This window comes from Blennius ocellaris (genome assembly GCF_963422515.1).
Source record: "Blennius ocellaris genome assembly, chromosome: 21".
Lineage (NCBI taxonomy): Eukaryota > Metazoa > Chordata > Actinopteri > Blenniiformes > Blenniidae > Blennius > Blennius ocellaris.
In genome coordinates, this window is record NC_137670.1 from 11,636,812 (window position 1) to 11,653,727 (window position 16,916).

The window sequence follows — 16,916 nt, forward strand, 5'->3', positions numbered from 1 at the left end:
CCGGTTTTGGGTCATCAGTCGATCTGTCTCTTCACTGTGGGACCAAAACATTGAGAAAACACACACACATGAGGAAGAACAGATAAAGACCCAGGCTCTCTTTGAACCCATGAGCTCAGTGGTGGTCATTGATATAGGCATCAATGGTTTTTCCCATCCCTCGATATATAAAGTAGCGTATCGAGCTGTGATCAATATGTATAGAGACGTGACTGATGTCCCAGTGATCGTCCGACTCGTGTGTGTTGTCAGAATTGGTGGGAAAATGAAGTGGGGCTCCGGTTTAGACAGCAGAAAAAAGTATAGTGAAGTAATATATGATCATTCTGATTATATATTTGTCAAATTAGTCTTGATCATTGCTTCAGTTTGCAGTGGAGCAGCATCAAGTGATCTTGTAGTTAAATAGCCATGAGCAGAGTGAAATGTTGGATTTGTTCTTCTTTATTATCACGTAGTTTGTCAAAAAAGCTTCAAAATTGGTTGAATAAAGTAATAAAGTAGTTACTGTTACAATACAATGATAAAATGTTAAAATGATGTGGATTGAGGTTGTTTTTTGTTTCTTTCCTCTATATTAAATGTTAATTCTTCACCACTGTGTATAATATTGCACATGATTTACTGCTCGTGAATATTTTACCATTATGTTTTTATGTCATTGTGTTCTTTGCATTTTAGTTTCAGCTCCAGTTGCGTTTGTAAAGATGTTGCAGCTTTGCTCTTGAAGTATTGTTCTTCCTTTTATTGAGAGATTAAATTGACAGAAGCACAAACTCTGGATCTCGATTTCTTTAGCCAGAATCTAAATCCATCTAAAAATACTCAGTGAGAAGTAGAATATATCCCTTGCAAAGGCCACATGATCTGATGCAGGGATTTTCAATATTGCACTATTTGGATGTATCGACCAGGGTGATATTTTGTCACTGGTTGTTAGACCAACTGATGATATAATCAATATTCACATCTATAAAACAACATAACTGGAGAGCATATTGCATAAAGAAGGACTTCAGGAGGTATTTGACTATTTTCATGATGTAGGAATCCCACTTGTTGTTGAACTTGTGGTAAATCTGAGGAGGAAAAAATGCAGAAATGGCTTCACATTTTAAGACACTTTGCTGTTTGTGAAATAGATCGATTTTTTAAATTTGCTTTCATCGTTTTCCTCCCTACTCTCTCTTATTATTGCTGTCTTCCTGGCCATGTGAGCAAAATAAAATGCTGTCAAGGTGGCCGACAAGGTGACTGATTTCCTGGAAAATAAGCCTTGGGACATTTACAGCTAAAGGTTTATCAGTGATCAGATTCTTAGCCCTGATTTGACCCTCGTCTCTTCCTTCAGGATCATCAACACAACAGGCTTTACAATAAAGTCCCACATGAGTTGCCCTCAGATTTTGTGTAGTCACCATTAAGATTTGGAGAAAATGATCACTTTTGCACAACAATTGAAAATCGACTTTGGGATAAAGAATTCACACATCTTCCCTATTTCTCTTGTTATTATCAAATGAACCCGTACTGGCGTGACAGTAAAGTTAAACACAGCTGACAAATCTATGCTGTACTGAACGTGTGCAGGTGACAAAGAATTTTCTTCCTGACAGTGATTTCCACTTTTCTACCATGAAACCGGGAAAATATTCACTGAAATATCACAGTGTGATTTTATGCAGTACTCTCTGTCGCTGTTATTAAACAAATCTACATCTTGTCTTGTTTTACCAGCTGTGGTTGGTCTGCTTATTAATTTGCTCCATGACACACACACACACACACACACACACACACACACACACACACACACACACACACACACACACACACACACACACACACACACACACACACACACACTGGAACAGAGGCCTTGTGGGTGTGTTGCTGGAGAGTTGTCTCGGGGTAATTTGTTGTTTCCTTCCTCGAGGAGATTGAAAGGCTCGGAGACCGAAACGCAAATGACATCAGAGCACATGGAGTGATTGGAGATAACGGAGTGTTAGCAGCATACAGTGACAGCACTCAGAGAGAGGGAGAAGCGGGAGAATGTGTTGCAGTAAGAGGGGTCTATATTGGCGATATGAATCGGCAGTGAAGCATTCTGGGGCTTCGTGTTACAGGCCTTATACGGGCCAGGACCTGTGTGTCTCTGCTTGTCTCTGCTATTCTTAGGCTGTCTGTCCCTCACCCTCGGCAACCCTGCAGGCAAGAAACTCTCCTCCACTTTAATATTACCTTTAGGCTTGACTTTTAAAAAACTTTTGCACTTTCCCAGAGGTTTAAAGAAAGTTTTGGGGGAATTTGTGTGTAAGAGGCAGTTTGCTGTTTTTTTCTGCAGCGGCTCAGCTTTTCTCTGCACACTCTCTCCCTCTCTCCCTCTCTCCCCCTCTCTCTCTCTCTCTCTCTCTCTCTCTTTCTGTGTGTGTGTATCTGTGTGCACTAACACATGCTGGTGTGTGTGTGTGTGTGTGTCCATTGGTGTGTCTCAGAGGTTCCACAGCACCTGACCCACCCACAAGCACCACCGCCACCCCAGGCTGTTTGTCCTGAGAGCTGGAAGCGGGGCAAGGAGAGACTGCTGTGAAGCCGGGGCTGCCAGAGGAGGACACCACCAGGGCACCGACCGGGACAAAAGGATAGCAGGGGCGCACGGAGAACAAGGGCACGCCGGACGGGAGGAGGAACCACACATCCAGCAGGAGTTGTTAGCAAGTGGAGTGTCCAGCTTCAAGCGAAGATGAGTTCCTACACGGTGACTCTGAACGGCCCGGCTCCGTGGGGCTTCAGACTACAGGGGGGGAAGGACTTCAACATGCCGCTCACCATCTCCAGGGTAAGGACGGAGACGCCCTCGCAGGAGATGCTGTGACAGAGAAACTCGCAAACACCTAGAGATGAGCTGCCCATCAAACCGTTCGCCTCGGCTGTGACATCGAACCTCACAGTTCAGGTGTTCGGCTCAGATAATGGTTAACTGGAGAAAACGCAATGTCCACTTCAGTGTAAACACTGAACTCATTGAGCCTCTTCACACCACAATGCTTCACTTTTACCAAATGTCTTCTGTCTCTGTGGATTGGCTATCATTTCACAAGATTTTCTTGTCGAAAGTATCAAATTTTACATCAGAAAGTCACAAAACACTCTCCAAAAGATGACTATTGTTTAATATGAACTCACTACTAATAGTTAACGGGTCTGTTACACTCCTGTAGGTGCTGTGAATTTCTCTCTTTTAACAATGAATTAAAACTAATAAACAAGAGGAGAAAATATTGTGCAAACCAAATTTAGCCAAGATTTGACCTTTCTCACCTGAGAAGCACCTTCTGCCTTGGTATGACATTATTAGACATGGGGCTGCATAAGCATGTGAATACCGTGTATGCATGCTGTGTGTGTGTGTGCGCGCGTGTGTGTGCCTGTATGTGTGTGTATGTGTGTGTCAGAGGTTATGTAATGCCGCTGTACATGATGATGACAGGACGGCTCCAGTGTGATCTCCAGAGAGGTTTCTAGAATAGAGCTGCAGTGGAAAGACAGGAATAGTTTTGTTGGAGGAAGCTACAGTCTCGTCAGTCCACTTTCACAGCTGTTAAGGAGTTTAGTTGTTTTTTTTGTAAAAATTGGTTTTAAAGCACATAATCTCACATAATCACCTTTATTTTTATTTTTATTTTTTTTAGGCTTGGAATACATTTTATTTTGAATATTCAACAAAAGTGAATATATAATATGATACGAATCTTGAGTTTTTAAATGTCAACATGCTAAAATAATTGGAATTCATGATTTTTTTTAAAAAATGACTTGTTTCTACTGTACAAATATCACTTCAAATAAACTGGAAGAAGGTTTCTCAAATTGCACAAAGTATTTGAAATGAAACAAAGCCCTTTTCTCCATATTGGAACACCTCAGTTTTCAGAAGGGAGGGATGGTGTTGCTGTTTCCCTATCAGGCAGATATATTTACAGTTTTTCCTTTAAATAGCACGAGAGGAGACTCGCGTAGGTAGACCGGGTTCGAAGATGGACAAGAAAGATGGCAGCTTGTGTTTCCTGCCGTAAGCTTCAGTGCTCACATACTGTATTGGCTTCCCCACTTGGAAGTGCGGGATGAGCGGATGAGCCGAGGGTTGATTCTGGAGATCAGAGATGAAGAAGGGAGCGAGGCGGAGGACACGACTCTCACCTGAGTGAGAAACGGTGTGTCTGTAATCTCTGCTCCCCCCCCTCCGGCTCCTCATCCCTCCATCCTGACTGAGGCTCAGCGGGCGATCAGGCTGCGGTATATCGATTCACAAGCTCAGACACGTGTTGGTTTATTGTCTTCTGATCCCGGTCTCAGGGACCCAGGGGGAGCTTGGGTCTGTGTCTGGAATAACACTGTGTCATTGGATTTGTGTTCATCTCGTCGACACTGACAGGATAACATAAACCACCGCGGCTTGACAGGACAGTGCTGGGTGGCATTACAGTTTGACGTAACACGGCCACGGTTTCAGTTTCGGCCTACTTTTGCCAAGAACTAAGAAAGGAAAGAGGAATGAAGGCAGAGAAATTCCCCACGTCTTGTTAGTCAACTCACAGTTTCGTTGGATAATTTTGACCTTTAAGATGTATTAGATGTTTGTTTTATTGAATAAATGCGTTTCATCCACGACACTTCAGCTTGTTCACGTGCTTGAGGCTGAGATCTAAATGAATAAAAGCAGCTCCATGGACTCTGCTTGGCTCCTCACTGGTGCACGAGCATGTTTAAAGAGAAGACGCCTCACTGAGAAGCCATTAGTCACTGTCGACGTTTGGATCCAATTTTCTTCTGTTTGTAATCTGTAACATCAGCAGTGTCTGATGCGTGAGAAAACAGGCGCGACAGTGCTATTCGTCTGCGCGTGTGCTTGATTACACTGAGGAATCCGCGTGGAAATAATTTCTCTTTGCCCGCTGTCACATTGTTTTCCGGCTTACTGTCGCTTTGCTTTACACACACAAGAAGAAAAAAGAAAAAACGACTGAAACGCAAAACCCAGAGAAAGAAATGTGCAATAAATACACTAAAGATATAGAAGGCTGACATCAGGAAGAATAGATTATTTAAGAAATGGCAAAGAAGTGCAGAAACAGTTTGAGATGATAACATTAGATACAATTATTTTGGAAAATGGATGCAGGAGGAGAAGGAAATCAGACATGAATGTCAGTAGCAGGTGTAGATCTGGGTGTATGTATGGTTGGAGCCTGGACGGGGCCTCGGTAGGGTCAATCACAGTGAAGTCGGCAGCATCAACAGCAAGTACTTATTTTTAACTCTTTAACGAGTTGACTGTAAGCCTAGACCTGATACTGTATGCCCTGGACCTCCAAGCTCAGTTCAGACTTTCTCTCTGTGCCGTTTGCGTTTTGAAGGATTGGCAAAAGATTTGAAATTTCAGGAATAGTCTCTTACACTGAAAAATACCAATTTTCTACCCTTTAATGTTCAGACCATTGTAGCTGCTGCTGCTTATGCTTATTCTCTGTAGTCATGTTAAGTGTTTGACAGGACAGATTACTTTATTATTGCTTCATAAGCTTTTCTTCTCTCTTCCTTTAATGCTTGTCTAGTGAGCTGCAACACACACACAGTAATTTGCAAATTGTAATTCTGTCCTGACCTGCACCTTAAGACGATGCCAGTCAAGAATTCATCCAGCATGTATTAATAACTCTGCTTTCACAATATACGTCTGCACATGTTTTTCCACTTCCACAAAGAAATATGTGTGTGTGTGTGTGTGTGGCCCCGAGTGTGACGTGCACCTCTGGATCCCTCCACAGATAACTCCAGGCAGCAAGGCAGCAGGCGGCAGCCTGGCCCAGGGAGACGTCATCTCAGCCATCGAGGGGGTCAGAACTGATGGGATGACACACCTGGAGGCCCAGAACAAGATCAAGTCTGCCACCATCAAACTGTCGCTCTCAATGCTGAAGTAAACAACCAACACACTGTCACCCGGTCACCCCTTTTAAGCATGGAGTCGGACAATCTCTCTCTTTCATAATCAACCAGAGGTTTCATTCAGAGTGGTTGTTTATGGGCAAATAAATTAAATTATTAAAAACGAAATTATATTAGTGGAAAAGTAGTTTAATTGTCTCCAAATAGTTCAATACTAATGTTTCTGTTGGAGTTAAATTAAGTTTCTACATACTTGTGATAGTTTTCACTCTGAGCATGGAAGTGCATCTCAAAAAAGTTGTATTAATATACACAAATGTATTTATATGCATAATATATATTAAAAAAATATTTTCTCGTTATGAGGTAGAATTGTGTAAAACCAAATCTAGTAAGAATGACCTTTTCTTTATGTGTTGAGTTCAATAGTAAAAACAGTAATAAGAAATAAAATAAAGAAATGTTTTTTTGTTTGTTTGTTTTTGATAATGTCCAGATCAAGACGCCCTGCCCCAGTCCCCACAGCAACTCCCAGAATGGATTCACCCATGCCAGTCATCCCCCACCAGAAGGTATCTCACACCTGCTGCCATCCAGTAAACAAAAAGAGGCATCAACATAGCTTTGTGTTTGTTGAATTCCACATATTTGTTTGTATCTGTGTGTGTCGTTATTCTTAATCATATACAAACTGAACAGAGTAGTTTGTGAGAGACAGCGTGCTGCTGCCATCTAGTGTTAAAAATTCACAGTGCAAGGAAGTCAGAGGTCAAACGGACTCCAAAACACCAGTCAGTGAGCTGACAGGGAAATGGAGACAAAACCAGCTGCCACTTTAAATCACACTTGTTTTCTTACACTGTCCTATTTTTAAGGAGTTCCAAAAGAAACATTTTGCAGGAGAAGGTCAGATGGAGGAAAGGCCCCGGCAAGAAAGTGTCTTCTCTCCAGGCCAACCGGGGCAGTACAACTCCCCGATCGGGCTTTACTCGCCTGAAACTCTCGGGGAAATGATGCACATGCAGGGCAGGTTAGGAGAGGGATCCACGGCTTCCAGGAGAGTGTCGTCGTTCGGGTAGGTTAGAGCACGTTTACCCACAAGGATCAATCCCGAAACAGCACCTAATCCTTGTGGAGAATTGACGTCACGTCACCCTAATTAAACTGCACACTAACGGGCCCATTGACAAGGAAATGAACTCAGAACTTTCCGTTGCAATCCCAGTGTTCATACCTCACACACGTGGCACTATTTTGGGACAGATGTCCGTGGCCTGAGTCCAGGTAAGAGAATAGCAGCAGATCAGACTCTGGGGTGATTCGGGGATCTTCGTTTCAGCGCAGATGGGAGCCTCTTCGTTTAAAGGTCGACTGGCCTCAGCAACTCATTGAAATGTCTTGAATACCAGCGAGACCCACTTCAGAAGCTGTATTATAGTCAAGATGCACAAATTATGTAAAAAAAAAATTTAATGGCTACTATGGCTTCAGCACTAATACAGCAAAAGAGCCTCTGTTTTGGGTTACAGAAAATCTTTTTTTTTTTTTGAACATGCTCAACACCATTTGTTTTCCTTTATAAGTTTGTGAGAATACTAATTTTGGAGCCACATTGTCATCGATCATGTGGCTCACGGCTGCAAATATCACTTAAAAAAAAAGTTTTGTATAAACATTTCCATTTGTCACTATCAAAGATCTGTTAAAAAAAAAATCCTTATTTTAATTTCTATACTTTTGGGTGAGACTGAATCATGTGGAGTTGATGCAAAACTACAAAGCCCATAATTAGTAGTGCTGAAATCAGAAAATACAAACTAGAAACTTCTTTTATACTAAATACCAGGGAGCCTTTTGCACTGAAGATTTGTGAAATGATTTCACTGAGACAGGCGGCCTCACCTCCCTCCTGCCTTCGCTGTGAATATTGCGCTGGAGTTTATGGAGTTTGAGCGGTGGCCTCCACTCGAGGAGACTCTCCTCAGAGGGATGGCATGAACTTGGGCAAAGTCGCAGCCCTGGAATACTTGTTGAGGTTAATTAAGGGTGTAATCGGCCCGGCCTCTGACGTATCAATTGCACATATCAGTCCCACCTAATGTGTTTCCCCTCTGGAGACGAGCTGCTGTACAGTAACAGCCAACATTAAGTCAGGTGTCAGGAAACGTGCTGCGGACTGAGAGCAGCATGATGACGGCGCGAAGTGCACGCACACACACACACTCTTATGTTCACGTGCACACGGCAGCTGTTGTACACGGTTATGGAAAGTTGTGCCCTGCCCACGCACCCTCATCCTGAATCTCCTGAATGCCAAACCTGAGTGAAGACCCTGTGGTCTGCAGAGAGACGTCCCAAGTATGAGATGCTGCTGAGTACGTTCCGCTTCACACAGTCCTGAACTCACTGCAGAGTCCCGAGCCCCCCCCCCCCCCCCCCATCTGCTCATATATCTGTGTATTTACAGATACACATGTCAGAAACACTTGAGCTGAAGACAGTCTGAGAAGAAATGGTTGTTATTCAGTCCGTTAGCTCACAGTTTTAATTCAAACTACTTTCCCATTTGAAGCCCTGAAGGTCATTTCTTTAGTTGTAATGTCAACAAATGCATCACTTTATAAAAGTGTGACGTACTAAATTCAAAATCTGGGTGGATAACGTCGAAGTGAATTCAATAATAGTAATTGAAGTCAGTTTCAATTACTATTAGTTATTCTGCAAATTAAAAGAGACGACAGAATGTTTGGTTTAGTTGCACTGAAGAATGTAATGAAGGGAGTCATGCAATTGCGGCATAATCTAATTTTTTTTATTCTACATAAATAAACTCTGAAAACTGGAGGTAATGATGAAGTTACTTCTTGTTGTGGGTGACATCAACTCAACATGTACAGCTTTACCAGAACAATATATAAATATCAGCTTCTCTGTCTTTGTTTCCGCTCGATGTGCAAAACTCTTTTGATGGTTGAAACTACACCAGATTAAATTCATTATTGTGAAAAATATTTACACTTAAATACTTATTAAAATTGAAGTAACATTGATATTCTCATACTCTGATCATTAACATTAGATAGAATTTTTTTTAATTTCAATTAAAAGTCATAAAGGTGTTCATATTTTGCTATTGTTAATAATTCTTTTTGAAAACCTTTTTTTTTTCTAGATTATATTCTTTAACTACAGAATCTCATAGTTGACATTTCTTTTCCTCTTTGCCTTCATAAGGCGTCGTTCTCCTCACATGATGCCACATGTTTAACCATGAAGCACGTTTTACAGGCACATTGGTTGCTGTATCACATAGTGCATATCAACATTTAGTTTACTAATTTACTTATAATTTAACATAGGTATTTTTTTTTCTCAGTTTTACACTTTCCCCACATATTTTCCATTTTTGCGGCTTAAAATAAGTAATAAAAAATGACTTGGAAAAACACTTCAAAACATCCCTATGGGCTAAATTTCCACTTTTTATGAAGTTCCATGTAAAGTCTCTTTTAAGATTTTGCACATGTGAAAGTAAGAAGCCCCTGCAGTCATTCAGCGTATGTTATGGCTGCAGTCCTGACGTGTGTGGATCAGGTGTTTTGTGTTGTGTTTGTCTACTTGTGTGTATTTCGGTATGTCCTGTGCTAAATGTGTCTTTGCGACACCCCCCCCACCCCCGGTTCCGTGTCATGTGACAGAGATGCCTCTGCTCTTGTCAGTCACTCCTGAGGATGCAGAGGGATCTGGGAAATATCCCACTGATGACCTGCCCTGCTATTCCGACCCGCACTCGGGATTAGAGCAGAGCACTGTACTTGTATTCTTTCCGACACCACGCACGCGGCTATTGTGACCACTGAAATACCCGCAGCGATTAATTTTCTCTCCGTCTGTCTCTGTCTTTCCCTTCTGTGTGTCTGTGCCTCTGGTGCGTTTCAGGTTATCGCAAACACAGCTGCAAAGTCAGTACTGTTGCATTACCCTGCATTACAGTTGCATGAAGCAAACTTCAGTGCAGACAGTGTTGGTTGTTTATAGAGCTGTGTGTCCATCGTTTTGTGTGTGTGTGTGTGTGTCGTGAAGTTATGGGCTCATAGTCATGTCCGCGAGTAAGTAGCTCAGCTGAGGCTTTCTCCATCTGTATGGGCGAAAGTAACTCACAGGCTGGAAAGTCAAAGTTGTGCTATTAACAGCATTCGGTCCTCAGAAGTGGAAATTAAAGGTAAAAAACTACATGAGTATGTTTTCCTTTGTCTCAGTGCATTTATGTGACCGCTAACACAGTAATTACACTATATATGACCCTATATTGTGACTTAATTACCACAGTCAAACTAAACAAACTTTCTCAATATTAGATTTTTTTTTACGACTCATAATACTAAATAGTAATTTTTCAGAAGTGAATGTTATTTCACTCATAGTGTACAAGGATATGTATCACTGTTTTCCACCTCTGCAGGTCCCCTGGACATTTCACAGTATATCACTGTGTATACTGTAAATGCATGAGCAACTGTGTTCCCAAAGTGTGTACAAATGTGTATAGCAGTGTGTATCAGTGAGTGCCACTGTAAAAAATGCGATTTTCGTCGGACTGATGTGTGAGCATGTTAAATGTGTTCTGTTTCTCTATCGTTGCAGCCTTAAGGCATGGCTAAGGGTAAATGACAATGATTTTGTTTTTTGCCGACGTGCTGTGTAGCAATAGCATATGAAATACTAATGCTGTTGGATGATCTCAGTATATTGTAATATATACATGTAATATTTAACTATGACCACTTTTTGTAACATGAATGGATTTATTGAGACACAGTAGGATCAGGTTGAAGGTCCTTAAAATAAAGTTGAAGAGGGAGAACCCTCTACGGCTTTGACACTGCTATAAAACAGCCTGTCAGTCGTTTTACTAACCAGTGACCTTGTTTCTTTTCCACACATTGGTGCGATTTCTGTTTCTTTTTCCAATTCCCCTCTCTTGCCCCACATAATTGTGCTTGAACCCTCCACCTCTGCACCTGATAAAATTCCCTCTTCGGCACAACTCACGTTTAACCCCTTCCCGGACAGTGTGGAGTACACTCCCAGCTTCAACCCCATTGCCCTGAAAGACTCAGCCCTGTCCACCCACAAGCCCATCGAGGTGCGGGGTCCAGGAGGAAAGGCCACTATCGTTCACGCTCAGTACAACACGCCAATCAGCATGTACTCACAGGACGCCATCATGGACGCCATCGCAGGCCAGTCACAGGCCAAAGGCCACGAAGGGTGAGCTCACACATCCAAACTAATCCCCTCTTTGCTGTCCTTTATGACCCTTTTCCTCTAACGCACTCCAAATTACATGTAACTGATTCAGCTGGGGCCCAAAAAAAAACAAACCAAAAGAAAACATACTGTCGCACTTATTGTCAGGATCTAAACGTATTTATCTGGAGAGATTTCAGCCTCCATACTGATTTTTAAAACATCATAGCGTCATAAATAGGGCTTTAGAAACAGCCAATATATTTGCCGAAGCAGATTCTATCAGTGAGTGAGACAACATGTTTGTTTCGATGGATTTGGACATTTTGAACTCTGTGGAGACTCTCAGTCATCCAGGTCATGGTATCTCGGCGTTCTTGTCCTTAAAGGATAACTGGACGTGCTTAAGTATATCCAACTACCTTTGGGGACAAGAACCTGGCCTCTGACTTTAAAAGCCCAAAACAATGTGGAGCTTCAAAGCGAATGTGATTCCTGCGCCGCTCAACGCAGGATGTCTGTAGAGTCGAACGCCCTGGCTTTTCCTCGTCGTCTGCGTCAACGTGACGTACTCCTCTGTGCTTTTCACCCACTTTCCTCTGCTCATTCCATCCAATCAACCACACCCGTGCTGTCCTCCACCCATCCCTCCCCATCCTCCCTTCCTGGTTGTGACCTCAGTGAGGAGGCGGGTTCTCCCTTGGCGTGAGTACAGCAGCGCTTCCTCTCCATCCCGCCTCTCCGCAGTCTCCTCTGTCTCATGACTTCGTAACGGCTTGTGCGCCGCTCCATACGTCCCGTAAACTAACACCTCGTTCAAAGTGTTCCGAACTGTTCAACAGCACCCTCCGCTGGTTCACCTCCTCGTGGTTTCATCCGTGCTTCTGAGTTGTTACGTATCAAACCAAAGCGTTTGATGAACAAACTCACTAATGATGTCATCATGGTGTCGGAAAATTGTGTCCAAATACTTACAAGTTCTTTTTCTCGCAAATGTTGTCTTGTTTGTTTTTGTTTGTTTTTTTTCCCCCATCATTTATTTTGTTGAGAATCCTCTTTTCAACAATGAACGTTGCAGCTCGGGGAACCTGATGGGATTTCAAAAGGCATGGGAATGTTCTGAGTATCCAGTGGCAGGTTCACAAACCACTGCTCGATTAGTATTGACTCACTTTCTAACATCTATGAAGGGCTGTTGGAAGAGCACCATCACCAGAGTGTGCAAACTCACTCCAGTGTTTGGTATCCTCTCCAGTAAAACCATGACACCACAGAGACACGTGGAATAAGAAGGATACAATACAAACGGTCCTCCTATGAATGTAATAAACGACCATGATGCAACAGAACTGGCGGCATATTAATAGTATTTGCTTTGTGAAGTAACGTGGGGCGTCGCCATCAATCTGAACACCTTTGATTTTAACCTTTAATTTTACAACATTCAGTGTGTCTGCTTTTGTCAAAATGTAGGTTTTGTTGCATCATGGACTTTTAATACATATTACATAGACTCTTTTTTTTTTTTTTTTTACATTTTGAGGCTTTATATGAAGTAAACCCTAAGATTTAATTGTGCTCTCCGTGCAGAAGTGTTCTGCCTGTCAAGGACCCGGTGATAGACTGCGCATCCCCAGTGTACCAGGCAGTGATCAGGCCAGGAGAGACACCACTGGACATGTCTGAATGGGCTCGCCGCGCCGCCAACCTGCAGTCCAAGAGCTTCAGGATGTTAGCCCACATCACTGGAACTGAATACAGTCAGTACAATGGCTCTTTCTTTTGCCCTTTGTCTCTCTTGCTTGGCTTGTTAGTCCCCTCAGCTAATCTTCACCTCATGCTTATCTTCACCCTGATCAGGATTTAATCCCTTCATCCTTTTCTATCCACGCAGTGCAAGACCCAGATGAGGAAGCACTGCAGAGGTCGAGGTAAGATTGGTTTAGAAGACATTTTTTATTTACCTCTGGTGTAATTTTCCAATAAATATAAAGAGGAAACAGAACATAACTGTTGCAACTCATCGTATTTGTCACACCTCTCATAGTCATATGACTGGTTATAATTTTGGAAAAAAAAAACATCTATCTATCAATTATCATCTAAAAGCAGAAGATAAGAGGTTTGAAACCAAATACCAGTCAATACACCAGCCGAAACATTATAACCAACACAGTATAACAATAAATAGGATGTGAAAATAGTAGAAAAAAATTGAAGTTACCTTGGAAATAGGTGCAGAACCACATTTTCTGACAGCTTTACAACCCTGAGATTAAAGCAAATGTAGTCAGTCTAACCATAAGAGGCTGGAAGAGACTTTCTGCACTGGTAATGAAGTTTGTGAATACCTGCTCTGACGCTCTTGTTCTGATTCCCCCACCGCCAGAGAGAAGTTTGAGTCAGAGGTCAAAGGGCCACGCTTCGCCAAGCTGAAGAACTGGCACCACGGACTGTCTGCACAGATCCTCAACGTTCAGGAATAAAGAGGAGGCAATAAAATGTAAACAGAGAGAGTTACAGAAGGAGGACATGCAAAAAGGATGACATGGACAAAAGCCCAGGAGTTAACAGGGAAAGGGGGTAAATTATGAAGAGAAAAGAAGGGACAGGAGGAGGAAGAAACTCCTCAGGAATGTGAGATAGTGTTGTAGCCTAGATTAGTAGAATGTAAGATATCAAATGTTAGCGTGAGAATGCTATGTAAGCTCAAATGTCAATATTATCTGTCTGCTGCTGAGGCCTCATCTCGCATTTGGGTTTTTCTTTCTTTCTTTCTTTCTTTCTTTCTTTCTTTCTTTCTTTCTTTCGTTCTTTCTTTCTTTCTTTCTTTCTTTCTTTCTTTCGTTCTTTCTTTCTTTCTTTCTTTCTTTCTTTCTTTCGTGTTTGTTTGCGTTCTGTCTCTCTTAAGCGAAAGGGAAATTGTACACAAAATAAGTATTCAAGTGAAAATGCAACCATGATGATGTTTGTTTTATGCCCCAGTACATAAACCGCTCACACAAATGTATCAACGACATGAGCATGTTTGTGAGGCGTGACAGAAAGAGAAATACACACACAGAGATTTATCTACATGCACAAATACAGTATGTAAAAAAAAATTATATATGCACTCAAAATTGTACTGATTTCAATGTGAATAAATGTTTTCCTAAAACTAAATGGCTGAGTGAACTGCTGTCGACTCACAGACAAACGCATTTTGAGTAGTTTGTATTGATGTTGGTAAAACACTGAGACACAAGCGTAGCGGTATCCAATTCAATGTGCATGTTGTAAATGTAGTGGTGAAGATCCAAGATTGAAACACTTCAAAATCTTGGATAAAGCGAACAATGGTAAATGGTAAATGGATTTCACTTATATAGCGCTTTATAGCTGTGTGAGCATCCCCAAATTTCCCATTCACACACATCCACACACCATTGATTACAACAATGATTACTGCATGTTCATTACTCCAGCTCCTGGACTATGGAGGGCTGACTGCGCCAAAACTAAGTAAAGAAATATGCCATTAAATAATTATCTTAATAGATGATTCATAAATAAATAAATAAATAAATAAATAAATAAATAAATAAATAAATAAATAAATAAATAAATAAATGAATAAATAAATAAATAAAATAAAAAAAACCTGCAGGCAAATAATCTTGATGTTTTGCACCTTCAACCAACTAAGCGCCCTAATCTTCAGCCCCAGGAGTTGGTTTCAATGAGAACTCTGGTAAGTTTCATGTTTGTTTGGGACATGCGAATTGTTTTTGTCTAAAATTGAATACCAAAAAAATTTTATAAAATAAAAAATCCACATTTTAAACTGTATTCGCTTCAGTCCTGCAGAGGTCGAGAGAAATGTTGAAATTCCAAAGTCATCACATGTTTCAAACGCTGGAAAATAGTGAAAACAGTCGGTGGAATTTAGTTCACAACTTTAATTTAATATTTATTTTAAGAGTTATATTTATATAGCGAATTAATGAGTTGCTGTGGTTCCGTTGGTTGAAGGATTCACAATAATTAAAAGGTTTGATAAGTCTATTACTCATTTAGCTCATTAAAAAAAGCGTGGTAGTTTATTACCTTGCTCATTTTGTTTTGATTTGAATGTGCATTTCATCTCAAAAGGAAATTAATCAGCCGTTTGTTTTAATTTATATACATAACATGTCCATTTAAAACAAGGATTTCCTTTCTTTTTACCATTTGTTACTGGTTAGAATTGACTAGAGCTTTTTTTTTTTGTTTTAGGGATTCCTTTCAGAATGGTAAAAAAGGTTTAGAAATTATGATTTCTAGATACACATCGTAATGTTCTTTTTGAGCCATGCTTTATAATTTAGATCCAGAGCCATCCAGTGATCACTTATATTTATTACCTTTTTTTTTTTTAAATTCAACATTAGGATTCAGACACAAAGTTATAGGGACAATAAAAGGAAAGTACTTGTTTGTTAACTTTAAGTGTTTCAGTGCGTGTACTCAATTACATACACCATGAGGTTTGTTGCTTTCTCAACAATCTATTTATGATCAAAAATAATTGGGTAAATGAAGGAAAATTCCCAACTGGAATTCTCAACTACTCTTTAATACATTTTCCAGTACAAATCTTGAAGACTCTCCACAAGCGACGTCAACACACAGGTTGATGGTGCCTCGAATCCTGTGGGAGGGTTCTGGACTATAGTGTGTCTCCCTGTGTTATGGAGCCTCTGTGATCCCCAGTGCCAGTGAAATCGAGGTGGTTGGATGGATGAAACCTGCATAAAAGCCACTGTTAAGAAAAGTTTCAGCGCTGCGTCATGATGTCATTTGTGCTATAAACACCAGAGGGCAGTGTGGTCACATTTCGGTCAAACAGAAGATAAGCCATCTGCATGGGTGCAAAAGCAAAAAGAAAGAAACGAAGAGACCTATATTAGCAGAGCATGGATCCATCCGTGCATCAAATATAGTCTTCCTCTTTGTTTCATGGGTCTGGTCAGACCCGGCACGATGTTTTCTTTGATTTCCATTTAATTCTCTTTGCAACAGTTCAGAAGGGGAAAAAATGCACAGTGCCAAAATAAAAAAAAATAAAAAAAATCTGATATCTGCTAATCTGTGTCATAATCTGTGTCATATATATATATACACACACACACACACACACACACACACACACACACACACACACACACACACACACACACACACACACACACACATATAGTCTCTGCTGCTGAGTTGGCACATCTGCAAAGAGAAAGAAGGGGGGGGGGGCGCAAGGAGGAAGAGGGGGTGGTTGTGACTCATCCAGGTGCAGATGACAAAGCATTTTCTATCCTCGCTCAACAATTAAAATGGCTGCAGGTGCTCTCTTTATGTCCCTCCATTTAATTATAGTCACCTCACACAGGCTCTGCACAAATGGGAATGATGGTCTGCCTTCACATCAGTGAAGCCATAGCTGCATGTGAGTAATGTACATAAATATACTCTAATCAAACGAATATCCAGGAAGTACACTTCGGGGGGGAGAATTGTTCTGAATGAGAAAATTGTGGAGGGAGAGGCTTGTTTGGCTGAAGTCGTCAGACGAGATTACAGATTTCATTACAAAAATCACACAAGGCATATGATGAGAGAAGAAATCCTCTCTCAATCTTTGCCTCCAGCGCCGAAGCGCTGTCAATTATGTAACCAATCTCACAATCTCAGCAGCT

General features: G+C 41.2%; 1 protein-coding gene across 2 annotated transcripts; it reads left to right on the forward strand.

Annotated features, from left to right (window-relative positions):
- The first annotated feature begins 2,062 nt into the window (after positions 1-2,062).
- On the forward strand, positions 2,063-14,367 carry ldb3b (LIM domain binding 3b). Of its 2 annotated transcripts, XM_080517351.1 has the most exons (10): positions 2,064-2,214; positions 2,499-2,842; positions 5,832-5,983; positions 6,449-6,524; positions 9,892-9,914; positions 11,026-11,223; positions 11,884-11,907; positions 12,793-12,962; positions 13,097-13,133; positions 13,592-14,367. In XM_080517351.1, the coding sequence occupies exons 2-10, from the start codon at positions 2,747-2,749 to the stop codon at positions 13,686-13,688; spliced, it is 873 nt and encodes a 290-aa protein (XP_080373477.1). In that variant the 5' UTR covers positions 2,064-2,214; positions 2,499-2,746; the 3' UTR covers positions 13,689-14,367. The 2 variants fall into 2 exon arrangements, with proteins under 2 accessions (XP_080373478.1, XP_080373477.1); XM_080517352.1 differs by lacking the exon at positions 11,884-11,907 and having other exon boundaries at positions 2,063-2,214.
- Positions 14,368-16,916: the final 2,549 nt, after the last annotated feature.

What these genes read in the sequence shown, in the direction of transcription:
- ldb3b (XM_080517351.1), top strand. Translation starts at nt 2,747, where the DNA reads ATGAGTTCCTACACGGTGACTCTGAACGGCCCGGCTCCGTGGGGCTTC. An exon ending in CTGTCGCTCTCAATGCTGAA is followed by an intron (nt 5,984 to 6,448) that starts GTAAACAACCAA and finishes GATAATGTCCAG; the next exon opens with ATCAAGACGCCCTGCCCCAG. An exon ending in GAAGCACTGCAGAGGTCGAG is followed by an intron (nt 13,134 to 13,591) that starts GTAAGATTGGTT and finishes CCCCACCGCCAG; the next exon opens with AGAGAAGTTTGAGTCAGAGG.